Below are 25962 nucleotides of genomic sequence, written 5' to 3' on the forward strand. Positions count from 1 at the left end.
ACTTTAATCTGAGTGTTTGATGCCTGTAGGATCTATCTGCCTGCTCAGTAGAAAGCCCTGCCAGTCCTGTGAATTGCTAAATCCAAACTGTCACACAGTTAGCGAGTGGATACAAGTGAAAACCCCCCCCAAAAAAACGCATCTGCTCAGTGGCCACCAATAAAAGACTGTGGCTGTACTGGGCAGCTTCCAGTGGTCAACAGTAGAAGACTGTGGTTAGACTGGGCAGCTCCCAGTGACCGACAGTAGGGGACTGTGGTTGAACTGGGCAGCTTCCAGGTGTGAATGTGTGTGATTGTATGAATGTGAAGCAGGGTGGTACTGGGGAAAAAAGCACGGTGCTCGGATAAATAAATGTTAAAAAAAAAGCTGAGAAAAGTTGCGTACGTGTGTCTGTGTTAGTATATAATGGCATAAGTGCATGTGTGCAAGCATGGGTGAGTATGCATACACATGTCATAACATACATATAAGTGTGTATATGTGTGCATGCTCTCATACATGTGTGTTTGTATCCGTCTGTGTGTAGCTACTGTAGGGCGGGAGTAACACAGTGTCGCCACTCAGCTGTTCGAGCCGCCCGTCTTGTTTTGGTTAGGTTGCCCGGCAACAGCTGGCATCCCGTCTCACCACCAAATCACCACTTCAGATGTTTGGGCGGTCGTAAATAGAATTTATAGCGAGAAACGAATTTATAGAATGACCTCTATGCGTAAGTTAGTGTGTGTTAGTGTGTGGGTGAGAGAAATAAAGAGAGGGGCAGATAGAGACAGACTGAGTCACGGAGAGGGAGAGAGAAATTTGTTTTTCAAGTTTCAAGTTTTCAAGTTGAAAACGTTAAATGCCACAAGGGCATTATTTGTGAAATTTTCAATCAATAAAATGACACACTATTCCACTGCCATGTCACAAATTATGTGTATATCAAATTATATGTTGTATAGGTATTACTAAACACCTAATTAAAGCTGACGTATGGATTGAATCAGTATTCATGAATATCTCTGCCAGACCATTTCTCAGTTGGTGCTATTTCAGTAATTCACCCTTTCTCAGTTTCTCTGCCAGGATCACATTCAAGATACCAAATACGGTATCACAGCAAATATGAACTTGTCTGCTCCTGTTTTATGTAAATCTCACCGGGTCTAGAGCATTTGTAATTTGGATGCTCACATCCAAGTCTGAATCTAACGTAGCCCAAGGAGTGCTAGGCAACAACAAACAAGACTCTCACCTGGTTTGTCACAGTCTTTGGATGGTGTACCAGGTGGTGTCCTGGTTCCTGCTCTCTCCTGCCCCCTACTGTCCACACACCAACAATGTCCAGTAGAGCCGTGACACTGAAAAACATGGTAACAACGATTGACTTGTGCATTTATTATTTAAATATGATATCTTTAATTCTTTTCAAGTTGCTCAAACTGACTTTAAATCATAGGCAAAACAATTTTCAGTTAATCAGTCACCAAATGCTAACCTGCAATGGTCTGTACTGTCCCTCTGCATCACATTGGGGTACAAAAGCTCCAACAATAGGATATCCCTCTGGACTGGTAGTCTTTACACTGTCTCTGTGGTGCTCACAGTGAGTCTTAGGACGCTCCGGTTCAACTGAGGAGGAAAGATCAACAAATATACAAGTGTTATTGGCAAATACTGTATATGTGAGTCATGATGTTTTCTCATAGACTGCAGTCTCTCTTTGCTCTCTTGCTGGTTAAAGGTTATCACGGCAATATATTTCGCAGACTAGTCTGTTGGACCTCAACCAGCCTGGTTTCAAGGTGGCCGACTACCAAGACTGCACTCCTTCCTGTCACTGACGGACTACATATTGATGGATGCCCTTTCTGGCCTCAGTCCTTATCCTCTCAGACCTGTCAAAAGCCTTCAAAAAGGTGAATCATCAGATGCTCCTTGCCACCCTTGCTGACCTGGGGATTGCTGGGATTGCAGTCTCATGGTTTGGTTCCTACCTGACTGGCTACTCTTATCAGGGATTGTGGAGAGGTGCTCTGTCTTTACCAGACACCCTTTCCACTGAGGTTCCCCATGGTTCAGTCCTGGGACCCCTGCTATTACCCTCTCTACACTGAATTTCTTGGCTGTGTCATCACACCCCACACCTTCCTGCCATTTCTATGTTGATGACATTCAACTCTACTTTTCTTTTCCGTCCTTTAACACACAAGTTGAGGTTCATATTCTAGCTGAAAGCTCCAGCTGGATGTCTGCTCATCACCTCAAACTCAATCTTGACAAAACTGAGGTGGTCTTCTTTTTTGTTAAATCCTGCCTTCCGCAAGACCTCTCCATCATCATTGATGGCACCATGGTGACTCCTGCTCAGACTGCCACTTTGGTACGATCCTAGATAACATCAAAGTCACAACCTGATCCTGTAGGTTTGCACTCGACAACATCTGTTGAATCAGATCCTTACACATTAGTGATTCTGCCCAGCTGCTCCTGACTGGGCTCCTGAAGTATTCTCTGCAGCCCCTACAACTCGTCCAATTGCTTTGTGTTCAACCTCCTGAGATTGTCCAATATCATACCTCTTCTTCACCCTTGCATCCTACTTCTTACTTAAGACGTTACAACCTGGAACATATATATGCCCATGGCAGGCTAGAGCATTAACAGTTTGGATGCCTGTATCCTAGGCTGAATCCATATCTGTGAAATTTAGCCTAAGGGGTGTTGAGCAGCAAGAAACAACAGTCACCTGGTTTGTCACAGTCTTTGGGAGGTGTACCAGGTGGTGTCCTGGTTCCTGTTCTCTCCTGCCCCCTACTGTCCACACACCAACAATGTCCAGTAGATCCGTGACACTGAAATACACAATAATAATCATAATCATAGTCATAACAAGATTGAATAAAGATACACATCTATCTCTCTATACAGCAAAACCAGAGTATTACCTGTTGAGGTGTGTACTGTCCAACTGCATCACACTGAGGTACAAACACTCCAGGTATAGGATAACCTTCAGGACTGGCAGTCTGTACACGGTCTCTGTGCTGCTCACAGTGAGTTTTAGGACGCTCTGGTTCAACTGAAGAGGAAAGATCAACAAATATACACAAGTTAATAAGGAATATACAAGTGTTACTGGCAAATATATGAGAGTCATTATGTTTTCTCATAGACTACAGTCTCCCTGTGCTGCTCACAAGCTATGCCGGTTAAGAATTTTGAGTCATCAACTCACTATCTTTCGCAGACTAGCCTGTTGGACCTCAACCAGTGTGGTTTCAAGGTGGCCGACTACAAAGACTGCACTCCTTCCGGTCACTGATGGGCTACATACTGATGGATGCCCTTTCTGTCCTCAGTCCTTATCCTCTCAGACCTGTCAAAAGCCTTCAAAAAGGTGAATCATCAGATGCTCCTTGCCACCCTTGCTGACCTGGGGATCGCTGGGATTGCAGTCGCATGGTTTGCCTCCTACCTGACTGGCTACTCTTATCAGGGACTGTGGAGAGGTGCTCTGTCTTTACCAGACACCCTTTCCACTGAGGTTCCCCATGGTTTAATACTGGGCCCCCTGCTATTACCTCTCTACACTGAATTTCTTGATTCTGTGATCACATCCCACAACCTTCCTGCCATTGCTATGTTGAGGACATTCAACTCTACTTTTCTTTTCCATCCTTTGACACACAGGTTGAGTTTCAAATCTCAACTTTCCTAGCTGACAACTCCAGCTGGACGTCTGCTCATCACCTCAAACTCAATCTTGACAAAACTGAGATGGTTTTCTTTCCTGGCAACTCCTGCCCTCTGCAAGACCTCTCAATCATCATTGACTGTACCATGGTGACTCCTGCACAGACTGTCATCTTGGTACAATCTTAGACAACCGTCTGGCATACATCACAGAGACAACCAGATCCTGCAGGTTTGCACACGACAACATCTGCCGTATCAGATCCTTCCACATCAGCGACTCTGCTCAGCTGCTCCTGGCTGGTCTCCTGAAGTATTCTCTGTAGGCCCTACCACTCACCCAATTACTTTGTGTTCAACCTCCCGAGACTCTCCACGTTACAACCGGGAGCATATATATGCCCATGGCAGTCTAGAGCACTAAGAGTTTGGTATCCTTTGCCTGTATCCTAGGCTAAATCAATATCTCTGAAATTTAGCCTAAGGGGTGTTGAGCAGCAAAGAAACAACAGTCACCTGGTTTGTCACAGTCTTTGGATGGTGTACCAGGTGGTGTCCTGGTTCCTGCTCTCTCCTGCCCCCTACTGTCCACACACCAACAATGTCCAGTAGAGCCGTGACACTGAAAAACATGGTAACAACGATTGACTTGTACATTTATTATTTAAATATGATATCTTTAATTCTTTTCAAGTTGCTCAAACTGACTTTAAATCATAGGTAAAATAATTTTCAGTTAATCAGTCACCAAATGCTAACCTGCAATGGTCTGTACTGTCCCTCTGCATCACACTGAGGTGTAAAGGCTCCAAGGATAGGATATCCCTCTGGACTGGTGGTCTGTACACTGTCTCTGTGGTGCTCACAGTGGGTCTTAGGACGTTCTGGTTCATCTGGGGAGGAAAGACCAACAAATATACAAGTTTTATAACAAATTATTTAGAGAATGTCATATCAGAGAATATCTTAGTGCTAGTCTTAGCATTGCAGGATATAAATATTGAATAAATCTACATGAGTTTTTACTAGATATACAACACTAACTAAAATGACTGACTATTAACAAATTTACATGTGGGATGCAAGTCATGAATAAATGTGGTTTATTATCCATAACTGCATTTCCGAATGCTTTTAGATTATTCCCTAATGCTGTTCAAGGTGGACTGGGCTTGGTCCTTGTCAGAAAAGATTACAGACCACCATGTACCTTAAAAAAGCACATTTTACAGGAAAGAAGAAAGGAATGCTTATTTTCTCAGTGACACCTGTGGTTTTTAAAAGGTTTCAAGGGCCCAAGGGTCATGAAACCCACTCAACCAATAAATGACCATGCCAACTTTTAGTTCATAATACCACAGCTGCAATTACGTTCTTTTCCGCAACAAAAATTTCCAGTCTCAGCTCCTCAACACAAATACACACACACACACACACACACACACACGCACACACACACACACACACACACACACACACATTGACATCACTTGTTTCTCTAAGCATTCCAAGGCTATGACCCTGTGGCCTAAATAGTACAACGCTTACAAGGTTAGACACACACACATAAACGTGCTGTCTGTTTGGCTTGTCACTGAGTTGAGGAATTGGAGAGTTCACAGGTCAAGGTTTAGCAAGAGAGCGATGACATAATACACCTGTTGATACTGTTACTGCAGATGAGAGGTCAGTTTTAAGCACTAATCTTGCTTCATGGAAAGATGAATAGAGTGAGAGTGAAATCTGTCTATCTACTCATCTATCTGTATGTTGTCTCTTTCTTACCTGGTTTGTCACAGTCTTTGGGAGGTGTGCCAGGTAGCGTCCTGGTTCCTGTTCTCTCCTGCCCCCTACTGTCCACACACCAACAATGTCCAGTAGACCCATGACACTAAAGAAAAGTAAATGTTAATAATCATTTTTGTACATTCAAACATTTTTAAGGCATTTCAAGTCATTCTACATGAGATGCAAAAACAATATCAATCAATCAATCAATCAATCAATCAGTCAGTCAGTCAGTCATCAACTGCTAACCTGCAGTGGTGTATACTGTCCCTCTGCATCACATTGAGGTACAAACACTCCAATGATAGGATATCCCTCTGGACTGGTAGTCTGTACACGGTCTCTGTGCTGCTCACAGTGGGTCTTAGGACGCTCTGGTTCATCTGGGGAGGAAAGATTAGAATTAATTTACATTATAAATCATTGACTAATAGGCAGTTAATACACAGGCCAAAACTAGGAGATAGCCCTTGTGTCAACACAAGCCAAAATTTCCCAGCATTCCAAGCAATCTCACCTGGTTTGTCGCAGTCTTTGGGTGGTGTACCAGGTGGCGTCCTGGTTCCTGTTCTCTCCTGCCCCCTGTTGTCCACACACCAACAATGGCCAGTGGAGCCATGACACTGCAAAAAATTTAATACATTTAAAAAAAATAAATAAATAATAATAATAATGAATACAGAAATTTCCGGGTTTCAAAGACACTTTAAACTATAAGTAGAAAAAAAGGTTTCACTTAAATAACAAATAACAAGTACTGACCTGTAATGGTCTGTACTGTCCATTTGCATCACATTGGGGTACAAAGGCTCCAATGATAGGATATCCCTCTGGACTGGTTGTCTGTATATTATCTCTGTGCTGCTCACAGTGGGTCTTAGGACTCTCTGGTTCATCTATAAAGGGAGAATAAGAAATAATGAATAAATATACAACAGTTATTAACAAATATGCAAGTGTTGAACTGTATACAAACAGTTGTTAATGCCGTCTATAGATTAGATTGTATGTTGTCTCTATGATGCTAATTCATAAGATTCTTAGGGGTTAGTTTGTAAGGACTAGAAGAAGTCCTAATCGAGCAAACAAGACCTCCCTGACAGCCAAGTCTAGCAAGTGAAATTAACATATACAGTATCTTCCAATCATATACTGTATATCACACAACCATATTCTGTTCAAAGAATATGGTTGTGAAACACTTAAAGACAATTTGTTTGTTAATTAATTAGATGAACAGGCGGGGGCCTTCAGAAGTCAAGCCTAATTTTTAGTTTTTCCTAAAAATGGTTACAATGATTACTCATTGTTGGTAATGACACAAACCAGAGTGGTGTCATCTGCAAATTTGAGCAGTTTTTAATAGACAAGTGGCTGGAGGTACAGCGAGTACACAGCGAGTGTACAGCGAGTAGAAGAGGGTTTATAGCACATATGTTCACAGAGAGGGAGGGTCACAACTCCATGAACTGCCTTTTATCAGTATGGAGGTCCAGGATCCACCAAAAGGTTGATGGGACAATGTAAAGTTGGAACATTTTGCCATGATGAAGTTCTAGCATTTGGCACTTGACCAGTTGTTTGTATTTGTGCAGTTCATTCCTAAGATTACAGCAGTTAAAGTGGTTGAAGACTGATTAGGAGTCGGCAAAGGAAATCCTTCTGACACCATATGTATACACACCATATTTACTGTATATAATCTCACACGTGGCATGCCTTTGCCAGCCTGCCTGACTTTTGCCTGCCTTGATTTCACTAACAGCTGTTTTTTGCTTGCATGCCTATAACTTGCCTGCCTAACTGTCTTGCATGTTCGCCTGTTTATTTCTTACCTGGTTTGTCACAGTCTTTGGGAGGTGTACCAGGTGCTGTCCTGGTTCCTGCTCTCTCCTGACCCCTACTGTCCACACACCAACAATGTCCAGCAGAGCCGTGACACTGGAATAAATAATAATAATATATTTAAATGTATAGTGCTCAGTGAATTTACTAAGTTACTTAGAATCATAGGTAATAAAAGCTAACCTGTAGTGGAGTGTACTGTCCCTCTGCATCACATTGGGGTACAAAGGCTCCAAGGATAGGATATCCCTCTGGACTGGTAGTCTGTACACGGTCTCTGTGGTGCTCACAGTGGGTCTTAGGACGTTCTGGTTCAACTGAGGAGGAAAGATTAACAAATATATAAACATTATAACAAATATATGATAATCTACTACTTAACCATTGATGGCTTTGGTGTGCCCATCCGCCTGGACCGTGACTTGGGGGTGATGGGTAAAACGCAGGGCGGGGGAGTTTGTCTCTACATCAACGAGGGGATTTCAACCACTGTACTCTGAAAAAGACCCTGCACAATTTCCATCAGTACGTCACCTGCCCCACGCGCCATAATAAAACCCTGGATTTATGTTATGGGTCCATTAAAGGCGCATAGAAATCCATAGCCAAGCCACCCATTGGGTCAGCTGATCACAACTCGGTGCTCCTTGTTCCAGTTTATAAAAACCGTTCTGAGAAGGGAGAAAACACAGACTAAGAAGGTTAAAGCTTGGACTGATGATTCCATCCAACGTCTGCAGGGGTGCTATGAGTGCACAGATTGGAAGGTATTTACCGACACTGCTGATATAGATTAACTCACTGATGTTATCAGTAGCTATGTCACCTTTTGTGAAGACATGGTAATTCCAGTGAAATCTGTTAAAGTGTATCCAAATAATAAGCCCTGGGTTACAAAGCCACTAAAGGTCCTCATGAATGAGAGAAACAAGGCATTTCACAAGGGAAATTTAGTTGAGAAGCACAGACTGCAGCGTGAAATCAAATGTGAAATAAGGAGGGCAAAACAAGACTATAAGAAAAAGCTAGAGAGAGACTTTAGTACAAATAATTTGGGGTCTGCTTGGGATGGAATGCACACAATCACTGGAGCTGAAGCAAAAAGCAATAGGAGGGTGGATATGGATGGGTCCAAATCTGATAAGCAGCTGGCACAGGAACTTAATGAATTCTATCTCAGGCTTGATGTTCTGGATTTTGCAAATGAAAATGAAGCTCTGAGGTTGGAAACTGCGGTGACTTGTCCCCCCCCCCCCCCCCCCCCCCTTTTTTTTTTTTTTTTTGATGAACAAAGTGTGATCAGGACCTTCCAGCGTAGCAAAGTCAAGAAAGGTCCAGGGCCAGATAGGATAGGTGGTCGTCTGCTCAAGTCATGTGCTAAGCAGCTAGGCCCTGTCTTCTGTAACATATTTCAAATGTCACTTAAACAACAGACAGTGCCTAAACTATGGAAGCAGGCCACAGTTGTTCCCATAGCAAAAGTCAAACACCCCAAAGTCCTTAATGATTTTAGGCCAGTTGCCCTTACGTCCCAAGTAATGAAATGCTTTGAGAAACTAGTGAAAGAGGAGTTGGTGTCAAAAACCCCAAATCTCCTGGACCCATTGCAGTTTGCTTACAGGGCCTATCGAGGGGTGGAAGACGCAACTGCCACACTACTAAATATGGTGTTCAAACATTTGGAGGGCTCTAAGACACATGCAAAACTGCTTTTTATTTATTTTTCATCTGCTTTTAATATGATCTAGCCCCATATTTTAGCTAATAAACTTATTGCAAAATTGAATCTAGATTTGAATATGATGGGATGGATTTTAGACTTTTTAACCCAGAGAACCCAGAGGGTAAAAGTCAATGGCTGCCTCTCTGAACTGCTGGTGTCCTCTACTGGATCTCCACAGGGGTGTGTCCTGTCGCCTCTGTTGTATATCTTGTACACAAATGACTGCTGTAGCCAGTATGAAAACAGACACGTTGTGAAGTTTGCTGGCGATTCTGTTATTGTCAGCTTACTGGAGGAGGAAGAGACAGGCCATGGTCCAGTTGTTGATGATTTTGTTGCTTGGTGTGATGCTGCCTTTTTACAGCTTAATGTAACCAAAACCAAGGAGATGTCCATTGATTTTAGACGAAAACCCCTGGCTCCTATACATACCACCATCAAGGGCCGGGTGGTGGAGAGTGTCGAGACATATAAGTATCTGGGAACTGTCATTGACAGCAAACTGTGCTTTGACACAAATACTGATGTCTTATGTGAGAAGGGTCAACAACGCTTGTTTGGTTGAGGAAACTGAGGTCTTTCAATGTTGACAAGACACTAATGACCATGTTTTACAAATCTTTTATTCAGTCAGTATTGTGTTTTTCTATGATTTGTTGGTTCGGAAATCTAAGTGTGAAAAGTAAAAACGCTCTTAGCCGGATTGTGAAGCACTGCAGCAAGGTTATAGGAGTCAGTCAGGCTGGTCTGCCCGAATTATTCAAGAGACAAGCCCTGCAGAAAGCCCATGCCATCCTTCTTGATGTTGACCACCCACTAGACTCAGAGTTCCAGACTCTCCCCTCAGGTACCTGTTTCAAGGTACCGAGGATTAAAACAAACAGACACAAACACTCATTTGTTCCAACAGCTATTAACTTGTTAAATAGATAGGCACTCGCACTTTGCTGTAGTAATGCTTTACTGTAATGCACTTTACTTACCCTAGACTACAACCCACTGTGGTGTGTGTTTGATTATGTCTTTTTTAACTTTTGTATTGTTCTTTGTGTTGTCTGTTGCTGTGATCCTTTTGGCCTGCGAAACAATTGCCCTCTGGGATCATAATAAACTTGAACTGAACTAATGCTTTTCATGTTAAGGCATGAAGAACTACCACAGATATTGAAAACATATTGTAGATGTTACCAACAAGTCATTACTGCTTTCTGATGCACTTTTCTGTCTCGCGGTCTCTCTTATAAACCTTTTAGAAACCAAAGATGCAGTCCAGGTCAAAGGCAACATTGTTTATGTTTATTCTCACCTGGTTTGTCACAGTCTACAGGTGGTGTACCAGGTGGTGTCCTGGTTCCTGCTCTCTCCTGCCCCCTACTGTCCACACACCAACAATGTCCAGTAGAGCCATGGCACTGCAATAGATGAATCAACATACATAGATACATAAATAAATAAATCAGTTAAGCAATTAGAAATTCATCAGTCAAGAATTCAGTTAACCACTCTATCAGACAGTCCCCACCTGTAGCGGTCTATACTGTCCCTCGGAGTCACATTGCGGTATGAAAGCCTGGGGCACAGCTCCACTCTGCAGACTGTCTCTATGCTGCTCACACTGGGTCTTTGGACGATCTGTCTCTCCTGAAGACAAAAAATGAACAAACATTTTATTTATATGGTAGCAAAACTACAAAAGTCCATGAAAATCCAAGAAAATTACAAAAGTCTTAGGAATATAAACAAAGGTCTGAGATTGTCTAGGATTTGACATTTTGAGATGGTGGGAGAAGTGAGAACGAGAAGCCTTTGGCAAACATGCCTCCATAAAACCCAGAAATACAAGATAACATGAGGTGATTGGTCATTGGTGATTGGTTAAGCTGTCTCAGGTTGTGTGTTTATCGGGTATTTTTCAACAACAAATATCATGGACACATTCCTTCCACTGACCTTCCTGTTGGGAGCAGTAGAAACCATCACCATAAAAACCGAGCTGGCACTGACACTGGAAGGATCCCAGCCCGTTGGTACATCTGGCGTGGATGTGGCATGGAGAGGAGTGGCATTCGTCCATGTCTAGGAAAACACACAGTGATAAATTCATTACGCAACTAGAAGTAGAAAATATGTAGAAACATACTGTATTTTCGAGCGGAAAGTTGGCAAGAAATATAAATATGACACTAAATATACAATGATATATTTATAGATAGGTTTATATATAATGATATACTAATATATCAGCATTTGGCTGTTGGCTAGAAATAATTCACTAGCATTTGGTTAGTGTTTAGTGGTAAATTATCAGTATTTGGCTCTTAGCTAGTAGTAATTTTCCAGTATTTGGCTAATTTCAAGGCCTTATATGAAGTATTACATTAGCTGTAAGGGAGAGAGGTAAGAAGGGTTTAAAGCAAGTTCATCTATAGTTCATACTGATGGGGTGAGAGCAGGACACATACACACACACAGAGGCAGGACCTCTCTCCTACACACATTCCGAAGCCACACACATTGTGTCACTGCCCCATCTGTCTCACAATTTCTCTCACTCCCTCTCCTCTCTTATCTCTCTCTCGCTCTCACATTAGTCCTCCCATTCCGCCTCTCCTTCTCACTCGCTCCCTCTCTTGTTCTCACATTTGTCATCCCCGGCCCATCCTCCCCTCTCGCTGCGTTTCCTACGTCTCGCAGCTGTGCCTTACCGCGGTGGAAGAAATGATCGGCCTGCCCTCGGACAAGCACATGGATCTCTTCCAAGGGGATTTGACTCATTTTGAAACCGTAAGCACTCTGCTCCAAAACACTGTTTATGTCATTAACAAGTACAATTGACTGGCAACCCATTAAACCCACAACACTCTGCTCCAAAACCGTTTTCACTGAATGAAAACAGGAGCCAGACATGGTTTCTGCCCTAGTGGAGCTTCATCATGTCTTGGAAGCACTCCCATATGGGCAGAAGTCTTGTTCTGTCACTCAATAAAAGGGGTTTTGGGGCTTAGTGTTGCAGAGTTCATGATGTTTCTTCAACAGCGTGCTACTCAACCAAGTGACATCTGACAACTTTTATTGTTTTAGTCTAGTCAATCCAGAATTGAGATTCCACTGACACAACCATCAAGTGTTTCCACAACAGCACCTATCCTAGGGTTTTCCATTTCATAAATTCATAATTCAATCTTACTTTTCACTGATTTGCTGCCACTATTATACGTACTGATCCTATTCAAATTCTCGGTCATTCTCTGTATATACATAAATATGGTCCTATGTATGCAGTGTTTTCAACAACCTATGCTTGGCATAATACAGTATTACCATGTCTATATACAGTTCATTTTAACCGTACGTTAAGACAGGAAATTTCTCCTTGCTTTACTCGCATGGGTTTGATCACTTGTCTTCAAAACCAGCTGCATAATAACATACAAGCAGGTTTGATGATACCACACATTGGATTTCTTGCTCAAGTGTAAATTATTCAGCTACATTTTCCTAACTTTTTCTCATGTTGTGTCTGAATGTAGAGCTACAATGACAGATTGTAAGCAATTTTGACTTGTTAACTTTTTTTTACTGGGAATGAATATAGCAACTAGGGTTAGATTGATATCAGGCTATTACCCATTTGTTGCTGATTTTATGGACACTGGTAGACAATATTTGACATAAGTAATGAGTTGCACCAGAACCTCAAACCCACAGTGTCATGTGTACACAGTCTTAGGGATCCCCTGCTACTCACCGACACAGGTGTGGCCGTCGTAGCCGAACTCGTAGCCACTCTGGCACTGGCATCGATGGCTGCCGGGCAGGTTGACGCACTGGGAGTGGGCACCGCATGAAGCCAGGCCCTCCGCACACTCATCTACGTCTACAGAGAGAGAGAGAGCGAGAGAGAGAGAGGGAGAGAGCGAGAGAGAGAGAGAGAGAGAGAGAGAGGGACAAGTGAAACAGTTTTTCTATAAACTCAAAAACCTGTAAACTAAGAATCCCTTGTCTAACAAGATGTAGCTCATTACACTCTGCATGTGCGTATGTGAGTGTAAGAGCTATAATTAAGGGTCATTACTGGCGCTCTAGTGTATGTACATTCACACAACAGCCTGTGACTAACTGTGTGTGCATCTCTGAGAGTGTGTGTGTGTGTGTGCCCGCACCTGGATGTTTGAGTGCATACTTAAATGTACTGCGCAATATGCAGGACACCAACACTGTGTTTGTTGTGACAATATGGACAAATTTGCAACATCCACACACACACACACACACACACACACACACACACACACATATACACACACACATTATGCGACCAGAGAGAGAGACTGAGGCCCAGTCATGGGAACCGAGGCTGAGCCTGGGGCTTCCCTACTGCTGTCAGCAGGAGAGAGAGACCTGATGCTGGGCTAATGACAGACCACGCACCACCTAAAACCCCTGGAAGTCCCTGTTAACTAGAGAATTAACCTGGAGAGGAGAGGAGAGGAGAGGAGAGGAGGAGAGGAGGAGAGTAGAGAAGAGAAGAGAAGAGAAGAGAAGAGAAGAGAAGAGAAGAGAAGAGAAGAGAAGAGAAGAGAAGAGAAGAGAAGAGCGGGAGATTAAAGGGCGGGAGAGAGGAGGGAATGGGAAAAGACAAGCGTAGAGAGATGAAAGGAGAAAACTGAAGGGATAATGGAGGGATGAGAAAAAGGCAGGATTGAGGGGAGGAGAGAAAATGGGGGGGGACAAAGGAAGGGGAAAGAAAAGAGGAGCTGGAGGAGAAGAGAAGAGAAGAGAAGAGAAGAGAAGAGAAGAGGGGGGAGAGGTGATTCCTTCCATCCAGCCTCTACTTGACCCCTCTACTCTAGATGGACAGATGCTGATGAAAGACAGACACGCTGCCTTGAACTGTCTTCAACTGTGTCTGCATTTGTGTGTGCGCGTGTGTGTGTGTGTGTGAGAGAGAGAGAGAGAGAGAGAGAGAGAGACCATTAGACTAAGTAGAGTGTGGGGGAGCATCGTAAAGCACTGTGCAATGTAAATACACTGTCACAATGCTGGATAAATTACCCAGAAAGACAGAGAGAGGGGGAGAGAGAGCGAGAAAGAAAGAAAGAAAGAAAGAAACAAAGAAAGAAATAAAGAAAATGATCGGTTTGCTTCTTTTTGCTTCTTTCTGTGTGTGTGTGTGTGTACATACATGTCCACATATAGTGCTTGCAGTGGTTTTAGACCACAAAGACAGACATAAACATGAATGCATGCAGACCCAGGAAGTTCTATATGCAGACATACAGATAATGAGCTAGCTTGAGATAGATAGATACCATAGCAGTTGCGTCCGTCTCCTCTGTACCCAGTGGCACATTGGCACTGGTAGGCCTGGCCCTCCAGTGGGATACACTGGGCCGTCGTGTCACAGTCATGGTTCCCAGCATAGCATGGGTTGACCAGCTCCGGTCCTGTCGGCTCAACTAGAGGCAGAAGAGAGAGAGAGAATCAGAGTTTAGAGGAATTTAGAGCTGTTGCTATAACACAATAGCGATTCAACCGATATCCAGTTCATGAAAGCTTTTCCATTTGCTGCTCTAAACAGCAACTGGCAGCTCTTTCCTGGGAAAAAATCCTCTGGTGCACAGGAAGTGATGCGTTTTATGTTTCCAGTTTGTTTGGATTAAACAGAAGAAGAAGAATTGTGTAGTTAGCATGAGCAGTGATAGTGTACAAAGTCCATTCAATCAGACTTTCGTTCACTTTCATTTACAGGCTTTTCCAAACACTTAACTGCTGTTATCAAAGCTAAAAGGGCTTCTACTCAGCATTAATTGAAGGGTGTGCACACTTACACAACCAAGGTGTTTTCATTTTCCATTTGTAAGACGTAAGACACACATTTGCACACATTTCACCAGGGGGGCCAGACGTCAAGGGGCAGGTAGAAGGGTTCAGTGTCTTGCTCAAGGACATTTCCACAGGGACGGAAACACTGGCTGCTACGGGAATCGAACCTGTGACCTCGCAGGTTACGGGAGGCCTCTCTTTTGCGGCGGACACTCCCAAAGCCAGAAAGCATACGTTGGATACAGTGGATGTACATTGCGTGTACATTTGATATACTCTAGGTACATTTTTAGCTCAGACATTTCCAGAAACCTTCATTTTGTCCTTTTGTTTTTAACTATAACTGCCTTTCAATGTGAGCAACTCGCACTGTGTCCCGTGTGCAGAGAATGGAACCGAGCCAGACCATAAAAATGGATTGTAATTTGTTAAAAAACACAGGATAAAACTCAACCGCTTTTTCTCAATTCCTGAAAAGCTGACTTTAGATTTCTGCAGGTCACTGAATAAATATGGAAATCATCTGACAAGACATATTCCCCAACTTACAGTGAATTACAGTGTGGCCTAACCAAATACACATGTAAAATCAGTCCAGACAAATTCCCAAAGGACGGCTTCCTCTCAGGAAGTGACTCCGTTCATGTTCTCAACACTCGACATATGGATGAGGTTAGACACACATACACCAGAGGGATAGAGGGAGAGAGACAGACGGGCCGAGGGATGAGTGAGCGGATGTGTGTTCAGGGTTTCCTCATATCGCCACATGGCTCAGACTCGCAGGACAATAAAAAAAAACAACCTCAGACTAATTTCGTAGAAACCAGAAAGAAAAACACCAGAGTAAAAAGCAAACCATGGGAGATCCTCACAAAAGAATGCAAACGACTCCAAATATGCCCGGAACAAAATGACGCACAGTGCTGCTCCACTTCAAAATGTTCACGACTTTTGGTTTTAATGTAGAGTCTACAAAATATGATAATTTGTGGACGCTTTTATACACCATGAGAACATACTGTACATCATTATGGGTGGCCACAGTGGGAATCGACTTCTTTAACACTGCATTTTGTTGGTTCTGTAGTTCAATGGGTTCACACTGAACTATAGAACCAACAGAATGCAGTGTTAAAGACGTCAGCTAGTATTGGTTTCAATGGAGTTTAGTCCCATGGGATAAATCCTATTCCAAAAAATGTCATTAGTAATACTTTCAATGGAGAACTTTGTTACATCATATGATAAATATTCCAAAAAGCTCATTAGCATGGGTTTCAATAGAGACTTTTTGTGTCCAATAGTCCAAGTAACATTCCAGTTTAATAAGTTTAATGTCTCTTGTGCTGTCTCAGAGAATTTCATTAGTACTGGTTTCAATGGAGAGTTTTAATGTCCCATGGTATAAGTGCTATACTGAAAAATGTCATTAGCATTAGCTTCAATGGAGAGTTTTAGTGTTCATTGGCCTAAATGCTATTCCAAAAAATGTCATTACTTAGAATTGGGTTGCTGCATGGTCTAAATAATATTCCAAAAATGTCATCAGTATGGGTTTCAATGGAGAGTTATAGTGTCCCATGGTTTAAGTGCTGTCTCAGAATTTCATTAGTAATAGTTTCAATGGAGAACTTTGTTGTTATATCATATAAATAATATTTAAAATATATGTTTATATTTGTTTCAATGGAAAATTTTGATTTTGCATGGTCTAAGTAATATTCCAAAAAGCTCATTAGTATGGGTTTCAATGGACAGTTTTTGTGTCCGATAGTCCAAATAGTATACCAAAAGCTCATTAGTATTGGTTTCAATGGAGAAGTTTAATGTCTTGTGTGGTCTACATGCTGTCTCAGAGAATTTCATTAGTACTGGTTTCAATGAAGAGTTTTAGTGTTCCATGGTCTAAATGCTGTTCTGGAAAATGTCATTAGTATTGGTTTCAATGGAGAGTTTTAGTGTCACATGGTGTAAATAACAATTAAAGAAAAAATGGACCCAGAAATGCAAGCTACATTGCCAATAGCTGTTTTCTTTAGCAGTATTAAAGTCTTTTAGGATGGATTTTTCCTTTACCATCAGGAACATCATGCGCTGTAAATAACAACAACACACACACACATACAAAAACTTAACCAAACACACAGACACAGACACACACATATTAGGCACAGCTTGCTTCCATATCCTGAGGCTGGAGACCAATTCTGGCTCATTATCAAAGAGAGGGGGAGAGAGAGAGAGAGAGCGAGAGAGAGAGAGAGAGAGAGAGAAAGAGACAGAGAGAGAGAGAGAGGGAGAGAGAGGGAAAGAGAGAGAGACTCTTCAAAGTCCTGAATGTGGCCGGGAAGGAGGGAAGATGAGAGGAAGGGATATAGGGATGGGAGAAAAGACTAACTGAGGGATAATTAGAGAGAGAAAGAGGGGGGGGAGGGGTGGAGAACACACACACTAATGCACACATGCACTACACACCATCAAAGCGATGACTGCAGTTTCCCACCTGTCGCTTTTAACTAAAGCCAGGCCGTATATATATGTAGCTAACATAAATATATATGTGATGTGTGTGCGTGTGTGTGTGTGTGTGTGTGTGTGTGTGAGTGTGTGTGTGTGTGTGTCCCACCCCTCCAGCACTTAAAATATCACAACGCTGCAGGTGTTCCTATGGGGGGATTTTGGTGTCAATAATCACAAATGTATGGAATAAAATATATAAAAATATAAATGAAAACGCTAAATAAATACTACAATCCACAAATATGTATTAAGACTTTTTCCATTTATACTTATTATACATTTATTGCATATGTTTGTGATTGTTGACACCAAAATCCCCCCATATATTTCTTTAAAAAATGTGTTGACATGTGACTGTAAAGCCTTACAGTCATATTTCTCAATAAATCATATATTTCTGATAACAAAAGTACATATTACCCCTCAAAATGTATGGAACATCTCAACATTTTGGGAAAAATTTGATTCACATTTTTGCATGTGGCCTAATTCTGAGAAAAATGAAAAATAATGTATAGGAAAATTTCATTCAAAGGAATATAAAGACTATTTATGTAGCTCACTGGAGGTGAAAGTGCTATTAATGTTATTTCTTTAGCAATGAAAGGCATTGAAAAAATGTATTGCTTCAGAACTGGCATTGTATTAGAAAGCAATGGAGCTGGAATTTGAATTAAAACCAATAAGGAAAGGGTTGCATTTTATAAGAAATTATAAGATTAAACTTTTATGATCCTGAAATAAATGAAAGAAAAGAGACAAACACACACACACACACACACACACACACACACACACACACACTTACACAATCCAGTACATAAATACTTTCTGTCTCTTATCTCTGTCTCTCTCTGGCACCTTTATCTCTATCTCTCTCTCTCTGCTGGTGTCTCTCGCCCTCTCTCTCTTTCTCTGTCAGTTCAGTATCTTCGATTCTTGAACAATGTCTCTCTCTCTCTCTCTCTGATTCTCATGACATCACTGGGCAGCTATTCTGCCCGGCAACCCCCCCGCTGGAAAATCTGTCATTGGCTGGGATATTATTTCCCAGAGAGCGTAAGACCCCTCCACACACACACACACACACACACACACACACACACCACTTAACCCATGTTTACAAAAGCCCTGGTCCCCAAAAGCTCTTCCAGCTGTGCTCTGGATGTATCAGTGTGTGTGTGTGTGTGTGCGTGCGTGTGTGTGTGTGTGTCCATGTGTCATCATAACCTTTTTAATCAACGTGTTGACGTTTAAATGACAGAAACTTGGTACAAATTCAAAAAACTGGGAAAATCCAGTTTCTCTCTCTCTCTCATAATCTGTCAGTACCAGTTTCTGCCATGCTTTCTCTCTCTCTCTCTCTCTCTCTCTCTCTCTCATTTACTCTCTCTCTTTCTCTCTATCTGGTTTTCATCATCAGATAGATTGGGTCAAGAAAGCAGTAGACTGGAGACCATTGTGTGTGTGTGTGTGTGTGTTGAGAGAGAAAGAACATGACATATATATGCATATTTCTATACACATTTCCATATTTGTATCGCCCTTCGTGTCACCCGGAGAAAAGAGGAGAGAAGATGATGCAAAAGAAGGAGAAAACAAAAAAAAAGAAACCATAAAAACATTGAAAGTCCATACATCTATCTATCATACACACACAAATCCCATCATACACCTTATTCAATTCTAGCCCATCACAACTGTGAACACTTGCATTACCAGTAACACACACTTGACTAACAGTTTGGCTTGAGGAACACACACTTGACGACCAAACCAAAACAAACATGGAGGTGGAGAGTTTTTTCTTCCCTTCTCTCATTCTCAGCTCTCAGATTTGATTGGTTGACCAGCTCGGACCACAGGAGGACTTTTCCAGATCCGACTCATAAATATCAACAATTTGTACGACCGAACCAAACTAGCACAGATTCGGTCCCATCTCAAAAGCTGTGACTACAATCAGCCTAATAGTCGTGCATTAGGAGGCAATTGCACTGATAAACCCGAGCGAAAGAGGTTTGCTGTTTTCTATACAGCAGAATCAGTGGTGACCGTGCAGCAGGCATGTTTGAAGCTGAGCTCGGTCCAACTCTGTTCCTGTGCATCGTGATTTGGCGGAGCTTTCTGTGGCAGCGCTGCAGCAATTACTATGTGGTCTGATTGCTAGCTAGAGCTCTGGAACAGAAAACCTCACGTTTTCAACGCCTCCGGTCTGCTCGCCGGCTTCAAGGTGTGGCAGTGACGCTCTGGAACAGGTTTAGACTCATATATCTCTTTGTCAACAGTGGCCTTTTATTGAAAATCATGATATTGGCCAACCAGTGTCACCGCCAATATGATGGAGTCCAAGTTGATATATCAGTCTAACCCTGATTATAATACAGCATGATCAGATTCCGCAATAGGTTGCAGGAATATATTTTTATTTAATATTATTTTATATCAGGTGGTTGAGAGAAATCATTCCAATGGGTTTTTCAAGGCCGATACTGATACAGATATCAGTATTGATATCATGTGTAAGTATAGTTTCCCCTAGAATTTTATTCTTGCCAGGGTGGAAAAGCTCTAAAGCAGCAAGAAGAAGAAACATTCATGGATACTTGTGTGGAATCTGATCAAAATGTTGCATTAGAATCAATTCAGATTAAGGACCTCCCATAGACAACAGGTGCAGTATTGCTCAGTAGCATAATAAATATATATTCAAACATCATATCTATCCAATCAGAGGTAGAACACACTGACTGGAACAGACCAGATTTTTGACAGAAGGCCAATGTCTGCACAGTGTAACTCACCTCCGACCGGGCCGATCTTGTTGGTGATGGCGTATCTCAGGATCCTCTCCTCCTTGACGTACATCACAAACACTCTCTCCATGGTGATCTGCAGCGTCTCTGGGCTGCTGCGGCTGTCGTGGCGACAGTCACGGTAGGTGATGTTCTGCTTGAGCTGGAAGGAGAAGGACTCCGAGCCTCGCTCGGCCGAAACCACCGAGAACTCTCGCACAGAGGTGGAGGTAGCAACTGTAGAGAGAGAGAGAGAGAATTTTTAGTGAACTTGCATGGACATGAATACAATTTCAACCTGGCTATCCCCATTTTAAGAGACAGAGAATTCTGAATGTTTTCTGGTTGCTGTGTCACCAGTTGTCTAGTTGCTACAGTATATCACCAGTTATCTGGTTGCTATGTCACCAGTTGTCTGGTTGCTATGTCACCAGTTGTCTGGTTGCTGTGTCACCAGTTGTCTGGTTGCTATGTCACCAGTTATCTGGTTGCTGTGTCACCAGATGTCTGGTTGCTGTGTCATGAGTTGTCTGGTTGCTGTGTCACCAGATGTCTGGTTGCTGTGTCACCAGTTATCTGGTTGCTATGTTACCAATTGTCTGGTTGCTATGTCACCAGTTATCTGGTTGCTATGTCACTATTAGCCAAGCTGTATGAGCTACATGAGGTGGAATTTGTTTCCTTACAGTTGCCTGATGGCTAGCAATATTGCACTGCTATTAGTTAGAAATTCAATTCCCGGTGTAGCTCAGTGGGGAGAGTGGGGTGGGGTTTGATTCCCACTGGGGCCACCCATATACTAAAACTGTATCCACTCATGGAGCTGTAAAAAGTTTAAGATAAAAGTCTCCACCAAATGGCGGACATTATGTTACAGGTCATCTTCTTCGGTTGTCATGGTTACCTGAGGGGTAGTACTGGTAGGTCTCCTTGAAGGGTTCCATGGTAACCGTGGCTCCGGGGGGCAGGAAGGGCACGTTGCCACTGACAACAGTATCCACGGTGAGGTGGTTGTGGTCGTCGAGGCCGCGGGCCGTCTGGATGATTGACAGACGCTGGTTGCCGGGGTAGAAGATCACCTCCGCATGACGAGTAAACTCTGCGCCTGTTAACACACCAGTCAGTCAATAAACAATGAATCCAATGCTCTGTCTATTTATGTATCTATATCATTTTTATTACACACATTTTTTCAGGACGGAGCCATAGTGCAGCAGTTGTATACCATAAAAAGCGGAATGTCTACAATGGTTACATCTGTATGGAACAGACACACACACACACACACACACACACACACACAGCTGCTTCCTATTAGAGAGGGGAGGTGAAAGCCTGATATCACATCACATCCCTGGAGACAATACAGCTGGCTGGGAGACTGAAAACACACACACACACACACACACACACACACACACACACACACACACACACAGATGTCCTCACTGTAGAGGATTTTCCTCATCTCTGTATAGATGTACTCAAGACTCAAGATGTTCAAGACGACATGCCCAACCAAACACTCATACAAACACACACACAAACACACACACACACACACACACACACACACACACACACACACACACACACACACACACACACACACAGCTCACCAGTGATTTTGAATCCCCCTTGGCTATTGGGTAGCTCCAGAGCAAACAACCATCCAAACAGCTCTCCTATTGGTGCAACCGGCATCAGAGCCCAACCCACTGGCTCAGGGACCTGACCAATCACAACAAAGGTTACAAAAACAGATTAGAGAAATTAGGAGTAATGAATGAGGAACTGACAGGCAAAGGCAGTATTATTATGACTTATTATATAATATATATATATATATATAAGATGGATGTGTTTTTGCAGTGTTGGTTCCCACCTCGCTGATGGCAGTGTAAGCTCTCCCATCTCCCACTACGATGTAGGCGTGGAGGTCGATGTTGTTCAGCGTCACCGGAGTGGAACCCACGGTCACCGTGCCGCTCACCTTACCACTCACACGCTGCGGAGCACCTGGGGGGGGGGGGGGGGGGGGGAGACATGTAAGTACTGTGTACGGTGTATCAATAATCAAAGATTTTATGCTTTTCCAATACTATAAATACATTTTAGAGTTCCCTAATGTGTGATTAAATGCATCGTGACAGTTTTCTTTTCTTTCTTTTCACCTGCATTAACGAGCATCCAGGGGAGACATATTTGGTCACATTAAAGACACAAAGAAACAGCATTTTGATGGTTTAACCCTAAGGATTTAGGCAGTGGTGGAAGAAGTACTATGATCCTTTACTTAAGTAAAAGTACCAATACAGCAATGTAAAAATACTCCATTACAAGTAAAAGTCCTGCATGAAAAACCCTACTTAAGTAAAAGTACATAAGTATTAGCAGCAAAATGTAGTTAAAGTATTAAAGTAAAAGTAGTGGTTTGGTCCCTCTGACTGATATTTTATTATATATGACATCATTAGATTATTAATACTGAAGCATCAGTGTGTAAGCAGCATGTTACTGTTGTAGCTGCTGGAGATGGACCTAGTTTGAACTACTTTATATACAGTTAGCTAGTTTAGTCCAGTGGTTCCCAACCTATGGATCGGGCCCCTCCAAAGGGTCACCAGATAAATCTGAGGGGTCATGAAATGATTAATGGGAGAGGAAAGAAGAAAAAACAAAGTTCCGATACACAAATCTGTTTTCAATTTTTGGACTTTTTCTCTAATCTTTGATTTTTGCCGAAATATTGGATCATTTGAACATTTATTGAAATGAAACCATGTGAGGTTTAGAGGGAAAAATCACTATTTGGTGGAGCTGTTAACTCATAGACATCTGAAATGTGACCCGACTACACACTGCTTTTTGTAAGACGTCAAAAGCCAAAAAGGTTGGAAACCACTGGTTTCATCTGTAACAATGTGTTGTATTTTAAAAGCTTGTTATATTATCCATTGTGTCAAATCTCCATCGTCACTAAAGCTGTCAAATAAATGTAGTGGAGTAGAAAGTACAATATTTCCCTCTGAAATGTAGTGGAGTGGAAGTATAAAGTAGCATCAAATGGAAATACTCAAGTAAAGTACAAGTATCTCAAAATTGTACTTAAGTACAGTACTTGAGTAAATGTACTTAGTTACTTTCCACCACTGGATTTAGGTTTAAAGTTAACATTAGAATTAGAATTAGGACTAGGTTTAGGTTAGGGTAAGAGTTAAGGTTAGTTTAGGATTACAGACTGATAGTCAATGGACGTTCCTCACAAGTATAGTAATATTACAAACTTGACTATCTCTGTGTGTTCATGTTCGTTCACTAACCCTCAGGTAGACAGTGGCGTCCGTTTCCATAGAAACCGGGCCGGCAGTGACAACAGAAGCCTGTGGCGTAGTCAGAGCACAATGCATTCTGGGAGCACTGCTGCTGGAACCTGGAGCAATGGCAGAGAGAAATGAAGAAATGAAGGAAAGGGATTGTGATAAGGAAGACAGAAACAGGATGGAAAAGAAACATTTATCTTGTAATCTTATCTTGATGTACATTCATATATATATATACATACCTGGCACATGTCTCCTTGTTCTCTGTACTGTACTGAATCACTGAGATAGAGAGATAGAGAGAGAGAGACAGAGAGAGAGAGAGAGAAGATAAGAAAAGGGGTTTATTATGCATTACATATACAATACAATGAAAACCTCAGTGAGTTGAAACAGAGATGACGCATGAGAGGTCGTTTCCATATAAGGACTGATGGACAGAAACAATAAGGTGGATGAGGGAGAGGGGATGAGAGGGGGGTAAACACACACACTCAAAGACACACACACACACACACACACACACACACACACACACATGTCAAGGCCCTTGGAGAGAAACCAGCTGTTGCTGTCCTGCCTCCCACACCCACCTTTCCACTCATCCACTGTAGTGGGTGTTACGTATTGATGGTGTCTGATATCAAACAATTTAGAAGTAGTTCAATAGAATTTAAAGAATGGGGCACCAGATAACAGACAAATCAATTAGTCTCATTTGAAGGAATGAATTCCGAGCTTGCTTGAATTTAAACCCAGACAATAAACACAAGAGAGAACTTTATGTGAAAGAATATGTTTATTTCTACTAAAGCACACTCAATAAACAGTGAAATCAGTAAAGGCATATGAGGTAGATACACGTGAAATGTGGTGAATGAGTAACATGAATAAATGCGTTTATAATAGTAATGAGGTAATCAACACACAATGGTATAAATTGGACGCTGGAGGATATGACCCAGCTAAGAAGTGGGACCAAGGCAATAATACCTGAACACTGAACAAGCTGAATAATCAATAACGGAGGTATATCTGATTATGCACAGACTTGCAGAGCGCTGAGTTACGAATCATAGGGAGACACTAAGTGGATGAAGTGGAGTGTCATGTAATGGAATAACTATGTGTAGTGCATGCGTGATGCCCAGCGGACAATGATCATACATACGCCACAACCGGGGACTGGAGGAGGAGGAGGCACGCAGAGTCTGGGAGGCTGTGAAGAATCTCAGCTCAACGGGCCTGGTAGGTGATGAAGATCCAACGAAGATTCTGAGTTGAACTCGGCAGGGTCACAGCGGGGCGGAGCAGGCTGCACACTCGGCGAGTTGGTGGCGTGTGGGTCTCTCAAGGCTGACCCACTCGAAGTTCTGGACGAATGACGCGCTGGTCTCTCAAGGCTCTCGCCGACCAGCGGATCCGATGATTGTCAGATTTGCGTTTTAGCTGAATAGCGATGTCTTAGCAGACGCAGGACACACACGCTTAATAGGCGTTTGTGTGTGTGTTTGTCAGGCAGATGCGGCAGACTCACTTCACCAGTTGGAGGGTGAGGCAGGTTCTTCTTCTTGGCTCGTGGAGCTGATGTTGAGTCGAGTCTCGGAGACAAAGTCTCAGAGACAAAGTTTAAGGCAAAGTTGTGTAGATTCACTGTAACGTGTTCATGACCACGTAGGCGTGAAATCCGCGTTGGGCTTGTGTGCATGTGGTTTTGTTGTGATGTGTGAGGGGGCGTGTGTGTGGGTTAGTGTGTGTAGTGTTACAGCGGGAAAAATCTCATTTCATATGCATAAAACTTAGGTTTTGTCTCCCAATTCTATGCAATATACTTTACCGTCATAACATTAACCTGATTGCATTCAGCACACATTACTGAGTATTTCAATATCAAACATGGCCATCTAAGTCCCATGTAAAGATGCACAACACGAATACCATGAATAACTATCCTATAAAACATCACAGTTACACACAAAATTACAGACATACATTAAAGTCCATCACAATGTGATATCCAAATTTTCATTAGTCTGTATCACAGATTTCTTCTTATTTTGGCAACATTCCAATGGGTGTCATTACAGACTCTCTGGAGCCTAGGGGCTTATCAGAGACAGGCTGTGTGTTGGTGTTTTATGGTTGTTTACTGAGTCTGTTTCTTGGTACCATCTTTGAAGAGTGAAAATGGAGTGATTTACCAAGAGGTCAGTGACCTCCTTTACGATCCAACCACTTTCCTGATCTGTTATCAGGGAAGAGATTCACACAGGATGCGAGGCCCTTCCAGATGTGTGATGATGATGATGATGATGAAGGTGCATCCACTACATATCCCCCACTTGTCCGGCAATGATGTATCACTGGAAGAAACTGGAACAGCATTGCAGGGCACAGACAAGCAGCATTGACATACAGCATGATCATCATCAGGCATGGGCAGTGAGGTGTGTCCATGTTC

General features: G+C 42.4%; 1 protein-coding gene across 1 annotated transcript in view; it reads right to left on the minus strand.

Annotated features, from left to right (window-relative positions):
- The window catches only part of nid2a (nidogen 2a (osteonidogen)), a 72803-nt gene that overhangs the window by 11515 nt on the left and 35326 nt on the right, over window positions 1-25962 (minus strand). Inside the window, 21 exon segments of the mRNA XM_071537945.1 lie at window positions 1238-1343; window positions 1481-1614; window positions 4195-4300; window positions 4438-4571; window positions 5464-5569; window positions 5716-5849; window positions 5984-6089; window positions 6229-6353; window positions 7302-7407; window positions 7495-7628; window positions 10341-10446; window positions 10557-10675; window positions 10985-11110; window positions 12783-12911; window positions 14347-14493; window positions 20188-20415; window positions 21083-21283; window positions 21798-21909; window positions 22064-22197; window positions 23502-23611; window positions 23744-23783. Coding sequence (XP_071394046.1) covers window positions 1238-1343; window positions 1481-1614; window positions 4195-4300; window positions 4438-4571; window positions 5464-5569; window positions 5716-5849; window positions 5984-6089; window positions 6229-6353; window positions 7302-7407; window positions 7495-7628; window positions 10341-10446; window positions 10557-10675; window positions 10985-11110; window positions 12783-12911; window positions 14347-14493; window positions 20188-20415; window positions 21083-21283; window positions 21798-21909; window positions 22064-22197; window positions 23502-23611; window positions 23744-23783 — 2643 coding nt within the window.

Source organism: Centroberyx affinis, unplaced genomic scaffold (assembly GCF_046629955.1).
Source record: "Centroberyx affinis isolate AG114_WGS23_722 - 3 ecotype Tasmania unplaced genomic scaffold, CSIRO-AGI_Caff_v1 ptg003154l_1, whole genome shotgun sequence".
Classification (NCBI taxonomy): domain Eukaryota; kingdom Metazoa; phylum Chordata; class Actinopteri; order Beryciformes; family Berycidae; genus Centroberyx; species Centroberyx affinis.